General features: G+C 43.6%; 1 protein-coding gene across 5 annotated transcripts; it reads left to right on the forward strand.

Moving 5' to 3' along the window:
- The first annotated feature begins 10,329 nt into the window (after positions 1-10,329).
- On the forward strand, positions 10,330-26,935 carry aass (aminoadipate-semialdehyde synthase). 5 transcript variants are annotated; one of them, XM_038999256.1, is made up of 24 exons: positions 10,330-10,412; positions 11,581-11,814; positions 12,248-12,424; positions 12,967-13,051; positions 13,401-13,468; positions 13,549-13,695; positions 13,858-13,936; positions 14,089-14,216; positions 14,640-14,788; positions 15,035-15,157; positions 15,645-15,756; positions 16,218-16,277; positions 16,687-16,754; positions 19,055-19,176; positions 19,375-19,504; positions 19,574-19,684; positions 19,996-20,104; positions 20,406-20,546; positions 20,668-20,835; positions 20,974-21,069; positions 21,159-21,274; positions 24,728-24,816; positions 25,107-25,283; positions 25,449-26,935. In XM_038999256.1, the coding sequence occupies exons 2-24, from the start codon at positions 11,596-11,598 to the stop codon at positions 25,565-25,567; spliced, it is 2,793 nt and encodes a 930-aa protein (XP_038855184.1). In that variant the 5' UTR covers positions 10,330-10,412; positions 11,581-11,595; the 3' UTR covers positions 25,568-26,935. The 5 variants fall into 5 exon arrangements, with proteins under 5 accessions (XP_038855184.1, XP_038855180.1, XP_038855181.1 ...); XM_038999252.1 differs by lacking the exon at positions 10,330-10,412 and adding an exon at positions 10,511-10,692; XM_038999253.1 differs by lacking the exon at positions 10,330-10,412 and adding an exon at positions 10,511-10,692 and having other exon boundaries at positions 11,584-11,814.
- Positions 26,936-27,912: the final 977 nt, after the last annotated feature.

Below are 27,912 nucleotides of genomic sequence, written 5' to 3' on the forward strand. Positions count from 1 at the left end.
AACGCCAGCCGTTGCGCCTTTACGCTTATTTGCTCAATTCTGGAAATAAGCGTGCGAGTTTAGAAGATGTTGTGGACATTTACATTTTAGTCATTTAGCAGACTCGTATCCAGAGCGACTTGCAGGACCATTCTATTAGTACATATTTTCCTTGAATTTTACATTATAATGTCATTATACTGTTGTTTTCTTTAAATCTCAGGATTACTGTAAAATGTCAATATTTATTTGAAATTGTAACACAAATAATTTAAGAGAATAATTGAAGACTATATACAAATTATTTTTTGTTGTGATGAGTGTGGTAGCCTACCCCGTTTTGTATGATGCCCTTGCTAAAGTTACATGATTTGCCAACATTTGTGTATATGCAACGTTTTCAGTGTTGGGGAATAGCGAATTTCATGTAGTTCAACTAGTTAACTACATTTTGCATAAGCTTGGTGGTAGTTGACCTAAATTCAAATCTAGGTAGTGTTTTAAGTAGTTAATTACTTATTTTTTTTGTGCCATATAGCGGTGCAGTTAACTACTGGAACGACACACTACTTTTTTGCTAAAATAAAATATGGTTGAAGTAGGCAATCATTTCCTTTTTTTGCCAACAGATCGGTTTAAGTCTAGATCGGTTTAAGTACACATTTTGTTAACCCCAATGTGATCACTTCTTGCAATTTGTAGTGCATGACATGCATTTCAGATTTACATATGATAGTTTTTCACAAAGTAGGTTCGATGTAACTTCAGTTAAGTAAACTATATTTATCTTAAGGGTAGCTTTAGTGTAGCTTAACTTAAGTAATTGGTAGCTTGGTAAACTATCTTTTCTGACTAGCTTCCCCAACACTGAAAGTTTGGCAAAAAAACTACGTCTATGACACGTATAGGCTACATTGTTAAGCAGTTGCACATACTAAATAATGTAAGTTATGAAAATAAAATAATGACAATAAAATGAAACTGTGTATATGTCATATTGTGTCTGACATGTTTAAGAAAAATGAATTCCATATATTGCATTATTTAGAAATGGACATACATGGGCCAAACGATTCCCGTGATGGTAAAGGGAAGTATTTTGATAATAATAATCATCATCATCCGTTTCATTTTTTTTCTTTATAAAACGAAGATTGGGGTTTATTTATTTGCCTTTGACCAAGGATCTTACCATAATGGTGAGTTGTAAATGTAGGAAAACACTTCTATAGCCTCAGGGGTGTAGGCTTGCATGCAAGGTCATGCATGTAGGCTAGGAAAGCTATAGCCTAAATCTTTAGGACAGCTACCCCCTCTTGTGGATAGTATTGAGAAATACGATTCTACCTGTTGACCCTTGTAGCCAAATAGGCTACGATGAAACAATACTCTTCTGCAAATACGAGTCAACTGCGAACATCTTGGCAAAATGTTTAAATTTGTTTTATTAGGGAAAAAGGTCCCATTTGCATTACACTGAAAGGCAACATTACCTGACCTTGCCGCTCACTAACAATCCAAAGTAATGCAGGCTCAGGATTCCAACCTGAAACGACTTCCATGCATGCAGGTTAACAGTGCATTCAGAAAGTATTCAGACCACTTGACTTTTTCCACATTTTGTTATGTTACAGACTTATTCTAAAATGAATAGAATATAAAAAATCCTCATCAATCTATACACAATACCCCCTAATGACAAAGTGAAAACAGTTTTTAAGAAATGTTTGCAAATGTATATATATATATTTTTAAATATACCTTATTCACATAAGTATTCAGACCCTTTGCTATGAGACTCGAACTTGAGCTCAGGTGCATGCTGTTTCCATTGATCATCCTTGAGCTGTTTCTTCAACTTGATTGGAGTCCACCTGTGGTAAATTCAATTGATTGGACATGATTTGGAAAGGCACACACCTGTCTATATAAAGTCCCACAGTTGATAGTGTATGTCGGAGCAAAAACCAAGCCATGAGGTGGAAGGAAATGTCCTTAGAGCTCTGAGACAGGATTGTGTCGAGGCACAGATCTGGGGAATGGTACCAAAAAATGTCTGCAGCATTGAAGGTCCCCAAGAACACAGTGGCCTCCATCATTCTTAAATTGAAGAAATTTGGAACCACCAAGACATTTTGAGCAAACTGAGTATTTGGGTGATAAGCTCCTTGGTTAGGGAGGTGACCAATAACCCGATGGTCACTCTGACAACGCTCCAGAGTTACTCTTCCAAGCTCTAGGAAGAGTCTTGGTGGTTCCAAACTTCTTCCATTTAAGAATGATGGAGGCCACTGTGTTCTTGGGGACCTTCAATGCTGCAGACATTTTGAGCAAACTGAGCAATTGGGCCTTGGTTAGGGAGAAGACCAAGAACCCGATGGTCATTCTGACAGCTCTCCAGAGTTCCACTATGGAGATGGGAGAACCTTCCAAAAGGACAACCATCTCTGTAGCACTCCACTAATCAGGCCTTTATGGTAAAGTGGCTAGAAAGAAGCCACTCCTTAGTAAAAGGCACATGATAGCCCGTTTGGAGTTTGCCAAGGGAAACAAGATTCTCTGGTCTGATGAAACCAAGATTGAACTCTGAATGTCCTTGAGTGGCCCAGCCAGAGCTCGGACTTGAACCCGATCGAACATCTCTGGAGAGACCTGAAAATAGCTGTGCAGCAACGCTCCCCATCCAACCTGACAGAGCTTGAGAGGATCTGCAGAGAAGAAAGAGAGAAACTCTCCAAATACCGGTGTGCCAAGCTTGTAGTGTCATACCCAAGAAGACTCAAGGCTGTAATCGCTGCCAAAGCTGCTTCAACAAAGTACTGAGTAAAGGGTCTGAATACTAATGTAAATGTGATATTTCAGTTTTATTTTTAATATATTTGCAAAAATGTCTAAACCTGTTTTTGCTTTGTTATTATGGGGTATTGTGTGTAGATTGATAAGGTGAAAAAACGATTTAATCCATTTTAGAATAAGGCTGTAACTTAACAAAATGTGAAAAAAGTGAAGGGGTTTGAATACATTCCGAATGCACTGTATGTCCAGGTTTGACCTCCCAGGCTATAGCTTTTAATTCTATGCAACTGATCTTACATTTGTTGATGGATCATAGGTTATTCTTCAGTTAGGATATTCACCATATTATAAAGAAGAATTAGGAATAAGGTGGTGCATTATTCAATTAGGCCTATCAGTGAATGGGCCAATGTTTTTACTTTTTGTTTTGAGCAAACATGAGAGAATGTGACATCTCTGTATGGCATTTTTGATAATGATATCATGACATGTAGCCTAAGCCTGCCTCATGCGACACAAAGGCCTCACACACACACACACACACACACACACACACACACACACACACACACACACACACACACACACACACACACACACACACACACACACACACACACACACACACACACACACACACACACACACACACGACTACCACTTCATTTGTGGGCAAGTGTGTCATGAATTGTGAGAAAAATGTCTGTCAGTACCACTGACTTGGTCTGGTACCAGATATAGCCCTAAAGGTGGACAGTGAATGATCCTGTACAAACCACTGCCGTTGTGCCCTTAATCAAGGCATTTAACCCCAAATTGCTCTCTATCCAGCATGTGCCTCTCAACACTTGTGTTTCTGGGGATGTAAGGGGATAGGCAGAAATTCAAGTAATTTCAGTTCTAACCAAATGGACTACAAAGGAAATGCTCTATTCTATTTTAAAAACTGGGTGCATCGAGCCCTGAATACTGATTGGCTGACTGCTGTGGTATATCAGATCATATACCACTGGAAAGACAAAATATTTATTTTTACTGCTCTAATTATGTTGGTAACCAGTTTATAATAGCAATAAGGCACCTCGGGGGTTTGTGATATATGGCCAATATACCACGGCTAAGGGCTGTGTCCAGGCACTCTGCGTTGCGTCATGGATAAGAACAGCTCTTAGCTGTGGTATGTTGGCCATATACCACACCCCCTTAGGTCTTATTGCTTCACTTAGAAATGTCCTTGTTTTTGAAAGAAAAGCTAATTTTTCCCCCATTAAAATAACATAAAATTGATCAGAAATACAGTGCAGACATTGTTAATGTTGTAAATGACTATTGTAGCTAGAAACGGCAGATTTTTTTGTGAATATCAACATAGGCGTACCGAGGCCCATTATCAGCAAGCATCCCTCGTGTGTTCCAATGGCACATTGTGTTAGCTAATCCAAGTTTATCAATTTAAAAGGCTAATTGATCATGAGAAAACCCTTTTGCAATTATTTTAGCACAGCTGAAAACTGTTGTACTGATTAAAGAAGCAATATAACTGGCCTTCTTTAGACTAGTTGAGTATCTGGTGCATCAGTATTTTTGGGTTCGATTACAGGCTCAAAATGGCCAGAAACAAAGTACTTTCTTCTGAAACTCGTCAGTTTATTCTTGTTCTGAGAAATGAAGGCTATTCCATGCAAGAAATTGCCAAGAAACTGAAGATCTCATACAATGCTGTGTACTACTCCCTTCACAGAACAGCACAAACTGTCTCTAACCAGAATAGAAAGAGGAGTGGGAGACCCCGGTGCACAACTAAGCAAGAGGACAAGTACATTAGAGTGTCTAGTTTGAGAAACAGATGCCTCACAAGTCCTCAACTGGCAGCTTCCTTAAATAGTACCCGCAAAACACCAGTCTTAACGTCAACAGTGAAGAGGTGACTCCGGCATCCGGCCTTTAAAAAAAAAACAAGGACATTTCTAAGTGACCCCAAACTTTTGAACGGTAGTGTATATGGGAGATTTGTCTCTCAGCGCTGAGTTCATTTAAAGAGAATAGATTACAAAACTGTGATTCTAAAACTCTGTAGACTATAGTTAATCAGCTAGGCACGATTCCTCTTATCTCAGTACTATCTGGGATCCTTGAGACTTCCTAAGAATCCTGGATAGCATGGACCATTCTTTTTGGGAATGCCGTCTGTAGTCATAATACTTTGACGGCTACGTGAAGGACAAGCAGGTGCTCGTAGTGTGGCATATAGTGGGTGTGAGGCTATGAAGCAGGCAGTAGAGGTGCAACAAGTGAGAGTGGAGAGAATGCTGATGCAATGAGGATGGTCCAGGCCCAGGGAGATACAGATTTAAGGGAGAGATGGGTAGGAGTGTCTAGATTACGGGGCAGGTGGGAGGTGATATGGTATACATAGATAAGAGAAAGCTGGTGACGTTCATAGCAAGAGTTATCAATAGCACTGCTAAAGTAGAGTCTAAAACAGAGAGGATTCAGCTAATAGTGAAAGCTGCTGGGAGACATCTGAGTATGACAGGGTTGACATGGGAAGAAGTTCAAGATGACCTTAATCCGCCGAGGGTGGAGTCATATATTACTGGATCTTAGTTATGGTGGTAGTACTATAATAGAATGCTCAAAGCCTGTTGGCTAATGGGCAGCAGTTCAAGCAGTTCATTGTAGATATGCAAGCTAAGCCTGATGTGATATGTGTGCAGGAAACATGGCTCAAACCGAATGTGGAGTTTATCATACAGTGATATGTAGCGTTTCGTAGGGACTGAGATGTAGGGTGGGGGGGCATCTTCATAAAGCAAGGACTTCCCTACAGGGTGCTAGGCAGAGGTATTGAACAGGAATATGTAGTGGTGGAGGTGAGGTTGAGAGGAGGGGTGATAGTGGTAGTGAACTACTATAATCCGTGTCAGATATTGGACCTAGAAGTGCTGAAGAGGGTGGAGGGCCAGGATAGAAGTAATGTAATGTGGTCCATCACTTGGGGGGAATGGCCAAGTGATGGAAAATCTGATAGAAATGAAAGATCTGGTGTGCCTGAATGATGGATTGATGTACCCACAATGAAAGAGTTTGTCTTGGACCTCACTCTGGTATCTAGCTAAGGTGCAAAGTACTTAAGTAGTACTTGAAAGTATCTTTACTTAAGTAGTTTTTTGGGGGTATCTGTACTTTACTTTACTACTTATATTTTTGACTACTTTTACTTTTACTTCACTACATTCCTAAAGAAAATAATGTACTTTTTACTCCATACATTTTCCATGACACCCAAAAGTACTTCAAATCAAATTTTATTAGTCACATGCGCCGAATACAATAGGTGTAGACCTTACAGTGAAATGCTTACTTACGAGCCCCTAACCAACAATGCAGTTTAAATTTTTTTTTATAAGAATAAGAAATAAATGTAACAAGTAATTAAAGAGCAGCCGTAAAATACCAATAGCAAGACTATTTACAGGGGGGTACCGGTACAGAGTCAATGTGCGGGTGCACCGGTTAGTTGAGGTAATATGTACATGTAGGTAGAGTTAATAAAGTGACTATGCATAGATGATAACAACAGAGAGTAGCAGCGGTGTAAAAGAGGAGGAGAGGGGCAATGCAAATAGTCTGAGAAGCCATTTGATTAGATGTTCAGGAGTCTTAGAAGGTAGAAGCTGTTTAGAAGCCTTTTGGACCTAGACTTGGTGCTCTGGTACCGCTTGCCATGCGGTAAAAGGGAGAACAGTCTATGACTAGGGTGGCTGGAGTCTTTGACAATTTTTAGGGCCTTCCTCTGACACCGCCTGGTATAGAGGTCCTGGATGGCAGGAAGCTTGGCCCCAGTACTGGGTCGTTCGCACTACCCTCAGTAGTGCCTTACGGTCGGAGGCCGAGCAGTTGCCATACCAGGCAGTGATGCAACCAGTCAGGATGCTCTCGATGGAGCAGCTGTAGAACCTTTTGAGGATCTGAGGACCCATGCCAAATCTTTTTAGTGTCCTGAGGGGGAATAGGTTTTGTCGTGCCCTCTTCACGACTGTCTTGGTGTGCTTGGACCATGTTAGTTTGTTAGTGATGTGGACACCAAGGAACTTGAAGCTCTCAACCTGCTCCACTACAGCCTCGACGATGAGAATGGGGGCGTGCTCGGTCCTCTTTTTCCTGTAGTCCACAATCATCTCTTTTGTCTTGATCACATTGAGGGAGAGGTTGTTGTCCTGGCACCACATGGCTAGGTCTCTGACCTCCTCCCTATAGGCTGTCTCGTCGTTGTCGGTGATCAGGCCTACCACTGTTGTGTCATCGGCAAACTTAATGATGGTGTTGGAGTCGTGCCTGGCCGTGCAGTCATGAGTGAACAGGGAGTACAGGAGGGGACTGAGCACGCACCCCTGGGGATCCCCTGTGTTGAGGATCAACGTGGCGGATGTGTTGTTACCTACCCTCACCACCTGGGGGCGGCCCGTCAGGAAGTCCAGGATCCAGTTGCAGAGGGAGGTGTTTAGTCCCAGGGTCCTTACCTTATTGATGAGCTTTGAGAGCTCTATGGTGTTGAACGCTGAGCTGTAGTCAATGAATAGCATTCACACACAGGTGTTCCTTTTCTCCAGGTGGGAAAGGGCAGTGTCGAGTGCAGTAGAGATTACACCATCTGTGGATCTGTTAGGACGGTATGCAAATTGGAGTGGGTCTAGGGTTTCTGGGATAATGGTGTTGATGTAAGCCATGACCAGCCTTTCAAAGCACTTCATGGCTACAGACGTGAGTGCTACGGGTCGGTAGTGTTGTAAAACACAGTGTGGGAGGAGGGGAAACTACCAGGCAGTTGGAAGGAGGCAGTAGTGGTACCAATCCGGAAGCCAAGGAAGGACCCAACGAGGCCAACAAGCTATTGGTCAATAGCTTTAACATCACATGTATGTAAGATTATCGAACGTGTGATTACGGAGAAGCTAACTTACTTCCTGGAGAGCAGGGTGCTAGTATCGCCACATCAGATTGGGTTCAGGAAGGGAAGGGGAACTATGGACCCACTACTCTGCTTAGAAGCAGAGGTCAGGACGCTCAGGTGAAAAATGAGACTGTTGTAGCTGTCTTTTTTGATGTGGAGAAGGTGTATGATATGATGTGGAAGGAGGGATTGTTAATCAAGCTTGATATTATCGGGGTAGGAGGAAGAACATACAACTGGATAAAAGATTTCCTGTTTGGAAGGTCTATCCAGGTGAGGGTGGGGAAGTCTCTATCAAGCAGCTACCTGGTGGATAATGGCATACCACAGGGGAGCGTTATTAGTCCTCTGTTGTTCTCAATCATGATCAATGATGTTTACTTTCAGGTTACATACCGATATTGGGAGGTTGTTATTTGCAGATGATGGGCCCTTATGGAAGAAATGTGCCATACATAGTCAGGAAGGTACAGGAAGCAATTGATGAGGTAGAGCGGTGGGGATTCAGGTTCTCTGTAGAGAAAACTCAGACAGTGTTCTTTACCAGGAGGAAGGTGGGAGAAGAGGTATGCTTGAGGTTATATGGGAGAAACTTGGAGAGGTTGTGGCCTTCAGGTTCCTTGGGGTATACTTTGACACTAGACTAACCTGGGCAGAACACATTGAGAGAGGGGTGGGAAAGTGTAAGAAGGTGCTAAATGTGATGCGCTGTCTGACGGGGAAGGAGTGGGGGGCTGGGCGTTCCTCATTGAGGACCATGTATGTTGCATTGATCCTGTCTGACGAGGAAGGAGTGGGGGGCTGGGCGTTCCTCAATGAGGACCATGTATGTTGCATTGATCTGATCTGTAATAGATTATGGCATTATAGCGTATGGTTCGGCAGCCCGGACATCATTGGAAAGGCTAAATGTCATACAGGGACAAGGACTCCGAATATATAGTGGGGTGTTTCGGATGTCCCCAGTGGCTGCACTAAAGGTGGAGATGGGGGATATGCCATTGCAGATTAGGAGACAGCAGCTGGCAATTAATTATTGGGTCAACCTACAGGGACATGGGGTGTCTCATCCTGAAAAATTGATTTTACAGGCATGCTGGGAACATGACCGAAGACAGAACACAAGCTTTGGGTGGGTGGGTAATTCCCAAGCGAAGGAGATGGGACTGTATGGAAGGGAGTTAAGTCTAATGATAGCTATTTCTGTGAACCCACTATGGCTACTCCCGCCTCCAGTAGTTGATCTAGAAGTGATGGAGAGACTACAGAAAGACAAGGAGGGTGTTGATCCATCTGATTTGTTTAAGATATGTCTGGATACTGGGTATCAGGATTTTGTGGCCATTTACACAGATGGTTCAAAAGATCCAAGGACAGGACGTACTGGGTCAGCATTTGTAGTGCAGGATATATATACAGCAGATCATCTGGCTGTAAATACAGCAGAGCTGATGGCCATACTGTTGGCCTTGCAGTGGATGGAGGAAGTCAAGCCAGACAGAGTAGTTATTTGCTCTGATTCATGTGCAGTGTTGATGAGTCTCCAGTCCTTTAGGTCACGTAGCAGACAGGACCTGCTTTATGAGGTGCTACAAACCCATGCCAGGATTAGACAGATGGGTACACAGATAAGATTTATTTGGGTCCCAGCCCATGTGGGGGTGGAGAGGAACGAGACAGTTGATGTACTCGCTAAACAAGCACTTAGAAGTGGGGATGTTGATGTTGTAGTTTCAATGAGCAAGGCAGAGGCAAAAAGACTGATATGGACAGTGATGGTGCAGAGATGGCAGGAGCAGTGGAATAGAGATACTAAGGGCAGGCATATATTTCAAGTACAGAGAAAAGTCAGGGAGGGGAGAATGGCAGGAAGGGACAGAAGAGAGGAGGCTATTTTTACAAGATTAAGGGTGGGACACAGCCAGTTGAATAAGTCCTTAAATTTGAAAGGAAAGCATCCAACAGGAAATTGTGATTATTGCCAGGAAACAGAGACCGTGCAGCATGTACTGTATTGCTACAGTGTGGGCAGTATCAGAAGGAAATAGAAAGGCTAAGATCTAGTGAGGGAGAAGGGGATACAGGAAATTAGTTTAAAGAGTATTGTAATGACCTGGCTAGATCATAAATTAACAAATGTCCAGACAGAGGATTGAGTTTATGAATTCCTGGTTTATTAACCCAACTCAATACAGGCTACTGTTTGGCCATTGCCTACACCAAATAAATCAAGGATCACAATATAAAACAACAGTGACCATCTCTTGTTAATACCAAACGTAAGAGAGGGAACAATGGCTAAGCATGGTCTTAAACTTGCAGTGCTCCTCTCCCCAAATGAACAGCATAACTCATAACACAAAGCTGTCTCTGTGGGTTGCTACAGTATATTGAGTAGAACGTCATTAGATATAGTCTCAAATATTTTGTTATCTTTTTTAAGAGCAACGGGGCTGACAGGTAGGATTTAGTTTCTCCCTGTCTCTGGCCCACACTCCAGTACAGTAGGTGGCGGTAATGCACCGTAGCATTGGATGCCAACCGCCGATAAACCCCACCGAAGAAGAAGTTAAGTACAAGGACAAGAGGCCGATCCTTTGCGTTGCGATGGGATTGGTGGGAGCAATCTGGGGAAATTCAGCAGTTACCCCCTCCCCTCGCATATCATCCATTACACTGACTGGTAAGGCATGGCCACTGTCATTATAACCTTATCTGATTTATATATATCTACGAATTCCGCAGGCCACAGCCTACATCGCAATATTCACTGTGGTGTGTATCCCATCCACGCCATATTCCTGTCACCTCTGAACGACACTGTAGGCTACCTTTGTGCACCTAGAAAGACTTCCGCCACATTGCATATCGGACATCTGTTTGCGAAAGTAACTGTTAGCTAGTTATAGAAAGGTGGGTTAGATATACTTGCCATTTGTTTACACTTTCCTCGAGTATTCGAGGTGAGTAAATATGCTATGTGTAGTTTGTCTCACGATGTTTACTACAGTATCCAATACCTTTTACTTAGTTTAGCGAACTATCAGTCGAGTTCGACCCGATGCCATTAGTCTAAATGTGCTTATGGACATTTTGCCGATGAGAGTGCTGAGCCGATAGGCCTGTTGACGATATAAATATATCGTTTTGATAAGGTTTTAGTGCTCATTACACATCCGAAAATCCATGTCTATCATTTTAGTGTGTTTTGGCTCCCATCGTGCAATTGAAATTGTAATAGCTAACGTTCTCTCCATGTTGTCTGCCGGTAGTGTTGGCTTGCTAGATTATTGTTTTGTGTCCTTTAGGTTTCTCCTCTGGTGGGCTAGCCTACTGTAGGTTACTTATTCAAAAATTGCAGTCTGCTAATTTCATAGCCCTCAGGGGTGAGGTGGCTGTCTATAGGCCTGTGTAATTGTCTAATCTATCAATCAAACCTTTTGAAAGATCATGTAATGTGGTTAAGGTGCCTTGCAGAAATCAGACGAATTATTTGATGGGTGACAGAGTATTCAATCAGCATTGCAAGTACAACCATCTTGTAGGAGTGTGTGTGTGTGTGTGTGTGTGTGTGTGTGTGTGTGTGTGTGTGTGTGTGTGTGTGTGTGTGTGTGTGTGTGTGTGTTGCTGTCGTTAAAATCTTCTAGCCTTTCCCAAACTAAACCAGGCGTTTCCGCTGGCTGTTGTGCAACCTGCCTCCTAGCAGACTAAACCAGACATTTTACATGGCCTCTGTTTGAAGCTCTCCTCTATTTGGATGCAGTGAATGTCATACTTTGTCTGATAATTTTGTGTCAGATAATTTATCACTGAATTTTTGACTGGCTCGTCCCTCTCACTCTTGTCTAAAGCAGTGGGGTATAGCCATGTTGCGACTCCTAAGACACCAGGCTAGAGGGACGAGGAGCTGCCTCTGTGGTCAGAGGCGCTATGAGCATCACAAGAGCGTCATGGCCATCCGGCGTGAGGACATCAACGTGTGGGAGAGACGGGCGCCCCTGGCTCCTCGCCACGTTAAAGAGATCGTCCATGCTGGCCACAAGGTCCTCGTCCAGCCTTCCAACCGAAGAGCCATCCATGAGAATGTGAGTGATCACTGTTGTTGGGTAAAACATACACACATCCAATGGCTGGAGATCACTGCCGTTGAATAAACATGCACACAGTCAATGGCTGGAGATCAAAGGAGGCCTATGTTCAGCAAAAATAGGAGAAAAAAACTGCACAATGTGATCTATAAATGAGGTATATGTGATGTGTCTCTGGTTACTATAGGAGGACCTCCCCAATGTCTAGTAAACAACATGTAACATATTATTGTTAGAAATTAAGGTTAAAATAAAAGTCTTTGACTTTATCAGAGGACTGCTGTATGAACTTTTACTCAACTGAATAAAACAAAACAGTATATTGAATGACAAATGTAACAATTTGGTTAGGAGTTGGCAACTGGCATTGGAAAAGGTCTTCTGAACTAGCTAATAAATGATTTTGACCTTTTTGTATGTTTCATTTCAGTATTATGAGAAAGCGGGGGCCATCATTTCCGAGGACATTTCCGAGGCCTCATTGATCATTGGCGTCAAGCAGCCTCCGGAGGAGAAACTTTATCCCAGAAAGACCTACGCCTTCTTCTCTCACACCATCAAAGCACAGGAAGCTAACATGGGTCTACTGGATGACCTGCTCAAAAAGGTAGGGCCGTTGTTGCTCTATCGAAGTACGACCTTAAACTGAGAGTCAGACAGTCGTTCTGGGTCAATGGGTATTGTTCCCTAGCCTAAACAAAAAGCATGTTCACATTATGGTTTGGATGCACCTGCTGTGCCTCATCCATTCATAGTGATGAGGGGGGAATTTATGCAGTTACATATCGGGAGATTATTTTTGACGGTATAGCTTATGGTTTTGAAAATATTGCAATATCATTTTTGCGCTTGTTGTCTGTACCTGCACCAAAACATCCTTTTTTATAGCTTGTTCTCCATCTTCTTTTATAAATAGGGAGCCAATTTGTTTTTAGCACTTTTTTTACTTCCATGACTGATCAAAACTTGTGTCTCTTGTCCCTCTGCAGTAGACATATGGTGAGCAATATGTTTGGAACATCAAATCGCAATACAATCACAGTATCGAAACGCAATACATATCGTATCGGCACCTAAGTATGGTGATCGTATCGTGAGGTCCCTGGCAATTCCCAGCACTAGTTTATTCACATCCTCTGGTCTTTCTAGGAAGTGCGTCTCATCGACTATGAGAAGATGGTCGACGCCAATGGCTTCCGTATCGTGGCATTCGGACAGTGGGCTGGCGTTGCAGGTATACTTTTGTCCTACAAACCAAGAATACAGGTGACAGTCAGTCACCCGATGTGTTTCTAATTCCACAGATAGTGTGAAACACCTCAATTTATTTGGATTTGTTTACACACCAAACCTGTTCTCAGAGATGATTCATTCTTGAGGTTCCACTAGTCCGTACTGATCTAGGTAAATCTACATTCAGAATTGTCCTCAGGGCACCATTGTAAATAATAAAATATAAACACTAGCTGAATGTACAAATTTTTCCAGTACGTATCCTTATTTTCAAATGCCCTTTTGTCCAACATCTATTATCAAAGCAGTGTTCCTACTTTGTTTCCCTTTTCCTATGTTCTTCCTTACAGGAATGATCAATATTTTGCATGGTTTGGGACTTCGTTTTCTGGCGTTGGGACACCACACTCCTTTTATGGTAAGGATTTGACCCAGTGGATTCCATGTAATTTCAATGCTTCCTCCACTGGACCTCTGACATCACTTCCTGTGTCACAGCACATCGGTATGGCCCACAACTACAGGAATGTCAGCCAGGCCATCCAGGCAGTGAGGGATTGTGGGTACGAGATCTCCATGGGCCTCATGCCCAAGTCCATCGGCCCAGTGACTTTTGTCTTCACCGGCACAGGCAACGTCTCCAAGGTAGGTAGACCTAGTGTAACCCAAGACAAACTATGACTAAACCATCACCAAACACAACCTGTTCATACAAGTACATAAAGGTGTTAGGAAGGTCAGTGATAAGTGAATTCTACAACATGGGAATGCATACCTTCTCTTCAACTACTTTCTCCTATAATGTAGGGTGCACAAGATATCATCAATGAGCTTCCTGTAGAATACGTGGAGCCTCATGAGCTAAAAGACGTGTCTCAAACTGGAGGTACTACATCCCCATTTCTGATGGGGTGCATTTGCATATTCTATATTTAATGCATATAATATACATGAAAGGATATGTATTATCATATTAATGTATGTGTTCTGTTTAATGTTCACCGTGTGACACTGCTATCTCCGTCTCTCTGGTTTCAGACATGTCCCGAGTGTACGCCACCGTTCTGAGTCGTCACCACCACCTGATGAGGAAGAGTGATGGTGTTTATGACCCCCTGGAGTACGAGTATCACCCGGAACTGTACACATCGCACTTCAGAACCAGCGTGAGTCTGCCTCTGCCTTTCCCTCTGTCGCAACCAGTTCAGTAAGTTCACCTGTTCCTGCTGCTCAGCCAGGAGCTGCGAGCCCTTTGACACAGCCAGACTGCTCTGTCCTCCGAAGTCTGAGCTGATTGGCTCACTAAGCACTCGGAGGGGGGAGGGGGGATGGGGGGGGGGGGTCATGTGGGGCCAGCATTTTCTCCTATTGCAAAACACAGGCTATTGTGGCTTACAGGGTGGTCAGTGGGTGATTTGTGGAAGACTAGTTGTCAGTGGTGGTAGAATTGGTTTAGGTTGCTGTGGTAGCAGCGGCGGCAACAGCCATAGCAGCTGCGGCCATAGTGGTAGCAGTGGCAGTGTGGGAGAAGTAGTGGAAGCGATTGCATTGCCAATGACTCTGCCTGCTTTTTGTCCTCCCGGCCTCAGGTGGCGCCCTACACCACGTGCCTGATCAACGGCATCTACTGGGACCCCCAGACACCGCGGCTCCTCAGGCGGCTGGATGCCCAGAGGCTCCTGACGCACGTCAAGCCCTCCGCCGCCGCTACGGAGGGATGGCCAGAACTACCACACAAGTAAGTTCCAGGTAATCAGCTGAGCAATTGGATTTGCGATAAGGACTGGGACTATCGCAGTCAGAAGCCCGCTATAGGTGTTTGCGGTCAAAAGTCAATGCTTATCTTCAGTAATGTTTACGTTCTACGGGAGCTCATCCAAAGAGTGTGGAGTGCAGTCACCGTGATCCGACTGGCCGATTAACACTCTGATATGGACTCTTTTCTTATCTTCCCTCATTACTTCCTGTCTTTCTTTTTCCTCAGGCTCCTGGCGATCTGTGACATATCTGCCGACATGGGCGGCTCTATTGAGTTCATGACTGAGTGCACCACCATCGATAAGCCCTTCTGTATGTATGACGCGGACCAGCACATAGACCACGACAGGTACAGACCAGGGGAGAACGACTGCCCCCTCTCATTGAAGCCATGGAAGTTAAAGGCCGACCGCGGTACATTTATAGTGAAGGGGAAAATGGCAATCTTCGTGTGAATATAATACTTTTTTTTTTAAAGACAATCGTGGTACAAATATTTGCTTCTAATACACCAGATGTATGTCCTTGAACATATATATAATGGCAGCTTGCAGTACCCCGGTCAGCCTTCAACTTGTTACTCAGTAAGAGGGGGCAGCACTGAGCTAGCCTGCAACAGCCCTTCCTGGAGTAGCTCAAACTGCATGTTAGGTCTCCATGAAACGCCATCTTAACAGACTTCATTTGGCTTCAATGCACTATTGAGTCTTCACATAGGAATTAATGTCCTGTGATGGCTTTGTCCATTCACATACAGTTATTGGTACAAACACCCATACTCCCACCAGGCCTTGCATATTATTTGCTCTTCTTTGATTGTGTCTTTGTCTTTCCAGCGTGGAGGGCACAGGTATCCTCATGTGCTCTATTGATAACCTTCCTGCCCAGCTTCCCATTGAAGCCACTGAGTATTTCGGAGACCGCCTCTTTCCCTACATTTGGGAGATGGTAAGACCAGCTCCTGGGGTAAGGTGCACTGCTCTGTTTGTTTGGGGAGAGGTTGGTCTAAGTGTGGAATGCAGCCATACAAACACACAACCACATCTCAGGTTAAGTTTGTCCGTTCCAGCTTACCGTACTGTAGCTGCCACTGATTACTGTACTGTGCTTGTCACTAGTTGCCACAAATCAAAATGGTCTGTATCGTAAAAATGTATGAAAACAAAAATGTGCTTTTTTGTTCTTAATTTAAGGTTAGGCATAAGGTTATCAGTGTGGTTTACGTTAGGGTTGGGTTTAGGTTTAAAATCAGATTTTAAGAAGAAATTGTAGAAATAGGCAGGGTTTAGCCATAATTCAGACTTTGTGGCTGTGGTAACTAGTGACGACCCCACACTGTAGCTGCCACTGCTAGCCAGTGATGGCTGCTTATGGGGAATTCTGTTCTTTCCCGGTTCTGTCTTCCTCAGCTTCCCTCCGATGCCACCAGACCCCTTGAAGAAGAGGACTTCTCACCTCAAGTTAGGGACGTGAGTATCACTCACACACACACACACATCCCTCTTACTCAATCATTTTTGCATCATGAACGAAAAGGCTATGGACTTGAAACCTAGATGCAGCTTTACATGAAACTAGTTATGTAATGATTTGTTACTGCTATGCGATAATAGCTAACCAAGATCTTGTTGTTGGCTGCATTGTGTGTTTTACGCTGAAGTATGTTGATTTCAGGAGAGAGTTTACAATCTGTATACATGTTTTTTTTATTTGACTTTTGGACTACAGTTGTCATGTGACGTGCTGTAGTAGCGTAATAGACAGTGACTTGTTTTGTCAGACATTTATTTTTGTCAGTTATGTCATATTTGTACATTTTTATTTATTTTGAAAGACATTGGACGTTTTAGTTTTTTGTTCATCTTTCCTCCATTGAAGGCTGTGATAACGTCAGAAGGAAAGCTTACCCCAAAGTTTGAATACATTGAAGATCTTCGTGAACGAAGGTAAGATTGCATGTCAATATATCTCGTGGTTTCAGAATGGCTTTCTTGTTTAAATATCTTTTGTGCGTTTTCAGGATGATTTTAAGTGTGACTGTTATAACAAAATAGATTTTACTGTTGAAGCCCTTGAGATTTGAATGTGCTTTCTTTCATGTTAACATAAATGCCGTTTAATTGTTTTTATCTATATAATAACTGATCTGAGAAGGCATTTTCTGCACAATTGTATGCTAGTTTGGTAAGCTTCATGTTGTTGGCTTCGTGTTTTCCAATAAATACATCTGAAATTGCTTTGGTAAATATGCCTGTCACATCATGGAGGTTATGATGCCAATCTAAGAAAGACATCTCTAAAGATTCCTTTACAGGTAAAACATTCAGTAGGTGTCATATTTGACATCCGCTACAAACTGTAGTCTACGACATAGCATTAGCATAGCATTCCTAGTGAGCAGCATAGTAGACACATTATAGTAATAGACTACATGTGCTTAATAGCTGCTTATTTGTAGCTTTTCCCCTCCCTCATTGTCAAGCTCAGGCTTCAGGGTATAATGTCCTCCACCCAGCAGGGGAAGCTCTATCTTGCCCCAGACTCAGGGCATTTCGCTACAGGTCATCAGGTGCCGTCTGCCGGAGTTTCCACTAACCCTCACCTTGTTGTTCCGTCCTTGCACAGTGCGCTCACGGTGTGCTGATGTGTGCCAGTCTACCCCCGCCCTAACACCTTGCATGGCTAACATGCCATCGCCGCTGCCGCCACTTCTACTGAGACGCAGGACTTTTCTCTCACTGAGGGGCTCTTTCGTGGGTAGACAAGTCTTTTCTCATTCTAAAACACCACCACCCTCTGTCCCATCGCGCAGTGTCCTGTCCCTTCATTTTGGCATGCAAACAAGAAAATCATCCCTTTTCCGTTCATTGTTCCCTCTGATGCGAAATTTGAAAATCTTCCACCATCAATCATAATAACTTCAATGTTTTTAACCAAAATATTTGTTTACTAATCAAATATAAACTTGCATGCAAAAAGAGGACTCTTATCTCCCTTGTTCTTTTCACATAGACTTTGCTTTCTTAAACATTGTAGCTCTTTTCTTCAGAAGCTTTCTTAGACTACTGCATTCATGTATTGTGCCCTTTTCAAGGTTTTCTTAACGAGTAGCTAGAGAAAGATGGTTTGCTCTGGTCTGATAATTTGTTCATGGTTTATCTTCACACTGACTTACTTTAACCTTCATCTGTCTGACCCTGACTGAACCATGACCCAGATGAGCACTTTGTGTTCAAAATGATCACTCAAAGGCCACCACGTTCAAGCCTCTTCAAGCATGGTCAACCTGGAGAGGGAGCGAGAGAGAGTACAACTAGAAATGGTGGCCACCCCTTCTTCATAACGATGATGCTAAGAGCAAGGCTTCCGTTTCATACCATTTTGAGTGTTTTTTGGTTGATGAGTTGACCTTACAATTTCACCTCTAGACAAGCCATGTCTCAGGATCTTAAGTCTTCAAATCCCTCTGATTGGGTATTGCTCTTAAGATATGTAAACTTGATGCAAATAGGCTCCTGAGGGGAATCCCCCGTCTATTTTTTAATTAGAGGCCACCCCCTCCATTGTCAGTGGATGGCTTGCCGGACCTCATCCCGGCTCTACGTACTCTTGTGCACATGTACAGTGTCACGTCCAATTAGGCTGAGGCTGCTGATTGGATCCTGCCAACTCCCTGGGGATTCTGTGGGGGAGGGGGTATTGGGGGATTCTGCAGGTCACTGTATGATAGAGGCTGCCATGGTGACCTTTGGACTGTATGGTGGCCAGTATTGGAATCATCCTGTTTTATTTAAAATTTCATGTCTGTTTGAATCACATTTTGTTGAGTATTTGCTGATCCCCCTGTTTTTTAAAAATGTGAATACATTTCATTGATTGAATCCCATTTTAGTTTTGATTTAATATACTTCACCACAGTGCATCAGCTTGGGGTTTACAAAAAATCTTAGTCTTTCATTTTTAGTGTGTGATTTGCCTGGTGATGTGGGTGGGGGAATTCCCTCCTTTTTGTCACCCCCCCATTGGTTGTTAAGTAGTAATTTCTTACGAGGATGCAATTAAAACTGTGGACGATTTATATTAAATTAATTTTATTGCCCACCCACATCCCCATCTCTGCTTGGTAAGCAAATCACTGGTTATAACTCTGAGCAAGATTTACTTCAGCTAATCATTATGCGTGTGTGAGAAAAACTCTGTCTGTGACGACTTTATTCTGTGCTCACGCTGTATAACTTTCCCTCAGTGAGCAAGCCAAGATCATGAAGAGGAGTGGAATGAAGCGAGTGCTACTACTGGGTTCAGGTTACGTGTCGGGCCCTGTCATTGAGTACCTCACCCGGGACCCAGGGACTCAAATCACTGTTGGTAAGCCTCTGAAAAGGAAATGTTGTACTATTCCCACTATATTCACAAATACCCAGCTGATGATGAATTCATTATTTAAATGTTTAACTGGATGCAGTCTATTGTGTGTACATCTCCAATTACTTAATGAAATGTAAGGGATGCCTCAGGGCCCAAGCCCTGGCCCATTTTTTTTTTTCATGTCTTCTTGTGTTTTAGCATCAGTGTTATTGACCCAGGCAGAGGAGCTGGCAGGGAAATACCCCAACACGATCCCTGTCATGCTGGATGTCACCAGTCAGGAGGGCCATCTGGAGTCCCTGGTCAAAGACCATGACCTAGTCATTAGGTACACACACACACACACACACACCTGAGGTGAGTGTGTCATTGTCACATGTGCTGTTTATGCCCTCAGTATGCTGCCGTACGGGTATCATCCTGTGATCGCCAAACACTGCATCAACAAGAAGGTAAACATGGTGACAGCCAGCTACCTGAGTCCAGCCATGAAGGACCTTCAACAGAGGTAGGAGAGAAGTGCATGGGGAAGAGATTCCACTAGGTTTTAAAGTACGAGCGAGAGGGGTGGGCTTAGGGGAAATCATATCTATGTAGAAGTGGAGATTTAATGGTAAAATGTGTTTTATGTTGTCTAAATGCTAACCTTGGGCTATTTGATACACAGTTGACTTAATGTAAACTACAGGCAGGCAGGCACCAAGACACTTGACCTAATTACTTGGCATGGCATTAGCCCGGATAAGCTAGTAGTCAAGTGTATTGGCTCCATGTGGGGCTGGTGTGGCTGAATGGGGTTTTCTGTGTGTTTCCTTCCAGTGCTGAGGAAGCTGGCATCACTATAGTGAATGAGATGGGCCTGGACCCTGGCATCGACCACATGCTGGCTATGGAGTGCATCGACCAAGCCAAGGCGGACGGCTGCACTGTAAGTGAAACGTGTGAGGAAGATTGTGACAGAATCTATACGTTTGAGTGATTTGTGATTTTGAGAGGAAGTGTTTGGGTGATTGTGGGGCTGTACATAATGATTGATTGAGCATATGTCAAAGAGATGACTGGCATCTTGTCAGTTTCCTTGGCAGCATTATTGATTGCGGGCCCAACAGATTGAAACGGTGTGTCTTTGATTTGTAAATGTTTTTATGTAAATATGACCGTGTGGACAACATTGGGTAGATGTCTATGTGTAAATTATGTAAATGGCTTTAAAATGTGTGTCTCCTTAGATTGAGTCATACAGTTCATTCTGTGGTGGACTCCCTGCACCAGAATGCTCAGACAATCCTCTGCGCTACAAATTCAGCTGGAGTCCATATGGAGTCCTCCTCAATACCATCAGCCCTGCCATCTTCCTCAAGGACAACGAGGTACAGTGACCATCTCGCATCAGCATATCCTCCCCAAAAACTTAACCTGAACCATAAGGGCAGGTGATGCAAAGCTGACCTTAGATCAGTGTTCCGGGGTAACTTCATCCTCTGTTCCCAGGTGGTGAGCATCCCAGCGGGCGGCAATCTGATGGAATCCACGGCTCCCATGGACTTCCTGCCCGGCTTCAACCTGGAGGGCTTCCCCAACCGCGACAGCACCAAATACTCAGAACAGTACGGCATCGAGTCAGCACACACACTCATCAGAGGAACACTCCGCTTCAAGGTAGGTACTGCCACTGACCTCTACAACAATGTGGTGCTAATTGGTTGGAGCATGGTGCTGCTAACAACATTGGGGTCACTGCTATTCTTTCCTCCTGTCTGATTCAGTGGTCAGTAAATTCTGTGTCTTGTCCACCAGGGTTTCTCTGAGGCCATGAGTGGCTTTGTGAAGCTGGGTCTGATCAACACTGACCCCTGCCCCATGCTGAAGCACACCTCCGCTCCCGTCTCCTGGGTAAGAATCCTGCTTATAACAACTTTATTACGAGCTCATGCCTCTTGGGCGGTTCTTTACCCATATTCTGTCTTTTCCCTGTACAACAGAAAGAGCTGCTGTGTAACCAGATTGGCCTGCCCCCCTCTACCTCTGAGAAGGCCTTCGAGGGAGCTGTTTACGACCGCATCGGCCAAGACCCCTTCAAAATGGAGACACTCAAATGGTGAGGCCCTTGTCCTAACCATAGCCATACACTGTATATGCATGAAATCCACATTGTCACACATCCCCTACCCCCCCTAGATGTACTACACATCCCCTAGGTACTACACAGCCCCTACCCCACCCCCCAGGTGTACTACACAGCCCCTACCCCACCCCCCAGGTGTACTACACATCCCCTAGGTACTACACAGCCCCTACCCCCCTAGGTGTACTACACATCCCCTAGGTACTACACAGCCCCTACCCCACCCCCCAGGTGTACTACACATCCCCTAGGTACTACACAGCCCCTACCCCCATAGGTGTACTACACATCCCCTAGGTACTACACATCCCCTACCCCCCTAGGTGTACTACACATCCCCTAGGTACTACACAGCCCCCCCACCCCCACCCCCCTAGATACTTTTGGTCATGTAGTGTAAGTATGTGAACATCTCATTCCAAAATCATGGTCATTAATATGGAGTTGGTCCCCCCTTTGCTGCTATAACAGCCTCCACTCTTCTGGGAAGACTTTCCACTAGATGTTGGAGCATTGCTGCAGGGACTTGCTTCCATTCAGCCACAAGAGCATAGTGAGGCCGGGCACTGATGTTGGGCGTTTAAGCCTGGCGTTCCAATTTATCCCAAAGGTGTTCGATGGGGTTGAGGTCAGCGCTCTGTACAGGCCAGTAAAGTTCTTACACACCGATCTTGACAAACCATTTCTGTATGGACCTCGCTTTGTGCACGGGACATTGTCATGCTGAAACAGGAAAGGGCCTTCCCAAACTATTACCACAAAGTTGGAAGCACAGAATTGTCTAGAATGTCAGTGTATGCTGTAGCATTAAGATTTCCCTTCAATTGGAACTAAAGGGCCTAGTCCAAACCATGAAATACAGCCCCAGACCATTAGTCCTCCTCCACCAAACTTTACAGTTGGCACTATGCATTGGGGCAGGTAGCGTTCTCTTAGCATCCACCAAACCCAGATTCGTCGGTCGGACTGCCAGATGGTAAAGTCTGATTCATCACTCCAGAAAACACGTTTCCACTGTTCCAGAGTCCAATGGCGTTGAGCTTTACACCACTCCAGCCAATGCCTGGCAATACGCATGGTGATCTTAGGCTTGTGTGCGGCTGCTCGGCCATGGAAATCCATTTCATGAAGCTCTCGACGAACAGTTCTTGTGCTGACGTTGCTTCCAGAGGCAATTTGGAACTCGGTAATGAGTTTTGCAGACGATTTTTACGAGCTATGCGCTTCAGCACTCGCCGATCCCGTTCTGTGAGCTTGTGTGGTCTACCACTTCGCGGCTGAGCCATTGTTGCTCCTAGATGTTTCCACTTCACAGTAATAGCGCTTACAGCTGAACAGGGCAGCTCTAGCAGGGCAGAAATTTGACGAACTGACTTGTTGGAAAGGTGGCATTCTATGATGGTGCCACGTTGAAAGTCACTGAAGAGCTCAGTAAGGCCATTCTACTGCCAATGTTTGTCTATGGCGATGGCATGGCAGTATGCTCGATTTTTATACACCTGTCAGCAACGGGTGTGGCTGAAATAGCTGAATCCACTCATTTGAAGGGGTGTCCACATACACTGTATATACAAAAGTATCAGCCCCCCCCCCCAGATACTACACATCCCTTACCCCCCTAGATACTTACAGTTGAAGTCGAAGTTTACATGCACCTTAACCAAATACATTTAAACTCAGTTTTTCACAATTCTTGACACTTGATTCTAGTAAAAATTCCCTGTGTTAGGTCAGTTAGGATCACCACTTTATTTTAAGAATGTGAAATGTCAGAGTAATAGTAGAGAAGGATTTATTTCTGCTTTTATTTATTTCATCACATTCCCAGTGGGTCAGAAGTTTACATACACTCAATTAGTATTTGGTAGCATTGACTTTAAATTGTTTAACTTTCGGGTAGCCTTCCACCAGCTTCCCAGAATATGTTGGTTGAATTTTGGGCCATTCCTCCTGACAGAGCTGGTGTAACTGAGTCAGGTTTGTAGGCCTCCTTGCTCACACATGCTTTTTCAGTTCTGCCCACACATTTTCTATAGGATTGAGGTCAGGGCTTTGTGATGGCCACTCCAATACCTTGACATTGTTGTCCTTAAGCCATTTTCCCACAACTTTGGAAGTATGCTTGGGGTCATTGTCCATTTGGAAGACCCATTTGTGACCAAGCTTTAACTTCCTGACTCTCTTGAGATGTTGCTTCAATATATCCACATAATTTTCCTGCCTCATGATGCCATCTATTTTGTGAAGTGCACCAGTCCCTCCTGTAGCAAAGCACCCCCACAACATGATGCTGCCCCCCCTGTGCTTCACGGTAGGATGGTGTTCTTCGGCTTGCAAGCCTCCCCATTTTTCCTCCAAACATAATGATGGTCATTAGGGCCAAACAGTTCAATTTTTGTTTCATCAGACCAGAGGACATTTCTCCAAAAAGTACTATCTTTGTCTCCATGTGCAGTTGCAAACCGTAGTCTGGCTATTTTATGGCGGTTTTGGAGCAGTGGCTTCTTCCTTGCTGAGCGGCCTTTCAGGTTGTCGATATAGAACTCATTTTACTGTGGATATAGATACTTTTGTACCTGTTTCCTCCAGCATCTTCACTAGGTCCTTTGCTGTTGTTCTGGGATTGATTTGCACTTTTCGCATCAAAGTACGTTCATCTCTAGGAGACCGAACGCATCTCCTTCCTGAGCGGTATGACGGCTACGTGGTCCCATGGTGTTTATACTTGTGTACTATTGTTTGTACAGATGAATATGGTACCTTCAGGTGTTTGGAAATTGCTCCCAAGGATGAACCAGACTTGTGGAGGTATACAATTTTTTTTTTCTTGAGGTCTTGGCTGATTTCTTTTGATTTTCCCATGATGTCAAGCAAAGAGGTACTGAGTTTGAAGGTAGGCCTTGAAATACATCCACGGGTACACCTCCAATTGACTCAAATTATGTCAATTGGCTTTAGAAGCTTCTGATAAGCTATGACATTTTCTGGAATTTTCCAAGCTGTTTAGGCAGTCAACTTAGTGTATGTAAACTTCTGACCCACTGGAATTGTGATAAAGTGAAATAATCTGTCTGTAAACAATTGTTGGAAAAATGACTTGTGTCATGCACAAAGTAGATGTCCTAACCGACTTGCCAAAACTATAGTTTGTTAACAAGAAATGTGTGGAGTGGTTGAAACGAGTTTTAATGTCTCCAACCTAAGTGTATGTAAACTTCTGACGTCAACTGTATCAGCCCCTAGTCCCCTAGATACTACACATCCCTTACCCCCCTAGATACTTATCAGCCCCTAGTCCCCTAGATACTTCATGTAGATATAGGATTCGATAAGCATATTGGTATAGCCTTACTGCCTGATAGGTTAGTTGCATGGACTTTGTACTCATATCTTTGCCATATAGTTCTTAATTGTGTGTGTGTTCAGGTTTGGGATGCTGAGTAAGGAGGCTGTTCCCCATGCAGAGACTGTGCTGGCGTCACTGGCTAAGCACTTGGAGGCCAGGCTCTCCTTTGGTAAGAGAAGAAATTCTTCTTCCTCCTCCTCCAATTTTGATAATTTTTTTTCTGCAGTTGGTCTCTTGACCAATCACATCAGCTCTGAGAAATATCTGATGTGATTGGTCAAAAGACCAATTAGTGTAAAAAATATTAGAATTGGGCTGTCTGTGTAAACACAGCCATAGTAATTATTTCTCTCTACTTTCTATTCCTCTTTATACAGAAAATGGCAGTAAAGATTTTATTTTAAGTATAATCCTCTTTCTCCTTCTCGGTCTCTCTGTGTCCTATATCCTCTCCTTCAGATAAAGGCGAGCGGGACATGATTATCATGAGGAACGACGTGGGCCTGCGCCACTCCACAGGGGAGCTGGAGACCAAGCACATCAGCCTGGTGGTCTACGGAGACCCCAACGGCTACTCTGCCATGGCCAAGACCGTGGGCTACCCTGCAGCCATCGCTGCTCGCATGGTGCTGGACGGTCAGTAGTGTAGCCTTGAGTTCTTATTGCATGTGTTATGCCTGAGTTGTTGATTAGGCTTTACTGAGTATGACACAATTATTCCACCACCAGAGAACCTGTCATTTTGCTAAAGATGAATGTACAACCCTAACATGTAAGTTTGAACTGTCTTTCAATCTGCAGGAGAAATCCGTACGAAGGGACTGGTGGTGCCAATGACTAAGGACATCTATGGACCGGCACTGAAGAGACTGCAGGAGGAGGGCCTCAACTTCACCTCGAAAAGCACCATCCAAGAGTAGTAACTCATGAGTCATCGGCAGTGTCCCAATAGTGTTAGATTTCCTTTCCTGGCATTCTCCTCCATCTGCACTGATCCAAAAAAAGACCCCACATTTTTTATTCTTCATTTCAATTCTTTCAGAACAGTGCAGATAAAGGGAAGGAAGCTATTTTAGTCGTAACGCGACACCATGTGATACACAGACAGGAAATACAGCCAATCCATGGCTTGGTACCAGGCCACAGAGAAACGGGATGCATCTCAATAGTCTCACGTTACTTTCTCCGTTTGTCCTCCTGTCCTTCATCTGTGCTGATCTGAGAAGGCAGGGTGGGGGAAGGCAATATGGTAGAAATCCTCAGGAGGACAGGATATGAGGGGAAGCAGGTTTTGGCTATTGAGATGCACCCTGACTTCTGGATGCTTTTGAAACAAGCAATCTACTTTGTGTCAACATGTCAAATAGAACCATTACGTTGTATGTGAACAGTTTCCAAGCACTTTGCTTCTTTTTAATTAAGGCTGTATAATTCTTTACCTGGAGAACCACAACTCCCTGAGTGTCGTTATTACATGACATAACGATCCTATAATCTGCACAGACCTTCTAAGCTAAAGCGTCTCATCTTTCCTTGACCATAACGTATGCTTGTCCTGATGTTGATCAGCTACTGCACAGTTCTGCTGATCTTTACATATTGATTTGGTTATCTGCTCATTGTTGATAACACTCAGACAATCAAGATTCTAGAAATATCAGGAGTGAACGTGTACAGTGCCTGCTCAAAAAAACACCAGTGAATAAGTTGCGAGTGAACAGCACTAATATAATACCGTAGCCTGGACAGCTTGCTCATAAGAACAAGTAGTTGTAGTAACTCACCAAGAGCCTCTGAACATTTTTTAAAAAACTATATGTTTTACTCAGTGACCTGCATCACCGGTCAACCATAGCTCATACTGAAACCCCCCAAAAACCTACCATGTCTCATTTTCGGGCAATAGTTTTAAATCAATCTACTGTATTTGTGTACAATTCATTCTAAATACTGTGCAGATACATTTAAGAACAAAAAATATTTATGTTGAATCCTAGTTAAAGATCCCAAACACTATTTTTTGAGTAAAATATCCAAGTGTATTTATTTTCTGGATTGGATATAAATGGTCTCCAGTGCTGCAACATATTGTTTCTGCGTAATTACATGGTTGAAATGTAAGATTGAGATGTCGATTTGTTATCAATGCCTATTTAAGCAAATAGATTAGAATGGTCAATATAATCTGTCATTCTATTGATACAGATATACAAGTATACAGTCAGTGGCCAGTTTAATAGGTACACCTATCTTTTAAAAAAAAACATTTTTTAACCAGGGTGGCCAGTTGAGAACAAGTTCTCATTTACAACTGTGACCTGGCCAAGATAAAGCAAAGCAGTGCGACAAAAACAGAGTTACACAAGTACAGTCAATAACACAATATAATAAAACATTTAAAAAATCTATGTACAGTGTGTGCAAATGTAGAAGAGTAGGGAGGTAAGGCAATAAATAGGCCATAGAGGGGAAATAAATACAATATAGTACCGGGTCAGACCCAATTTTGCCTCCAGAACAGGCAGAATTTTTCAGGGGAATGGATTCTACAAGGTGTGGTGGTCAGATGCTCAATTGGTAGCAAGGGACCTAACGTGTGCCAGGAAAACATTCCCCACACCAGTACACCGCCACCAGCCTGTACCGTTGACACCAGGCAGGATGGGGTCCATGGACCAAATCCTGACTCTGCCATCAGCGTGACGCAACAGGAATTGGGATTCGTCGGACCCGGCAATGTTTTTCCACTCCTCAATTGACCAATGTTGGTGATGGTCGTCTGCAGCAATACCAATCCGTGACAAGGACTGACGAGTTGTGCATTCCGAGATGCCGTGCTGCACACCACTGTTATTTGCTAGTTTGTATAGCTTGCTTGTTGCTTGCACGATCTTTGCCATTCTCATTTTTTGTTTGTCGTACCATTCTCTGTAAACCCTAGACACTGTTGCATGAAAAACCCAGGAGGCCGGCCGTTTCTAAGATACTGGAACTGGCGCGCCTGGCACCGGCGACCATACCATGCTCAAAGTTGCTTAGGTCACTTGTTTTGCTCATTCTAACATTCAATCGAACAGTAACTGACTGCCTCAACAGGGTGGTGTACCTAAAACTGGCCACTGAGTTTATATTTGTGTATATATATCTGCTCAGAGATTATAATATGGCAGAATATATTGGGGTTTTCTTGTAAGATTAAACCCTTTGCAGTTGTCCCGCCTTTTGTGTATTTCATAGAAAAATAAAAGGAAAAGTGATGTGTGGA

The sequence above is a fragment of the Salvelinus namaycush genome, chromosome 8 (genome assembly GCF_016432855.1).
Source record: "Salvelinus namaycush isolate Seneca chromosome 8, SaNama_1.0, whole genome shotgun sequence".
Lineage (NCBI taxonomy): Eukaryota > Metazoa > Chordata > Actinopteri > Salmoniformes > Salmonidae > Salvelinus > Salvelinus namaycush.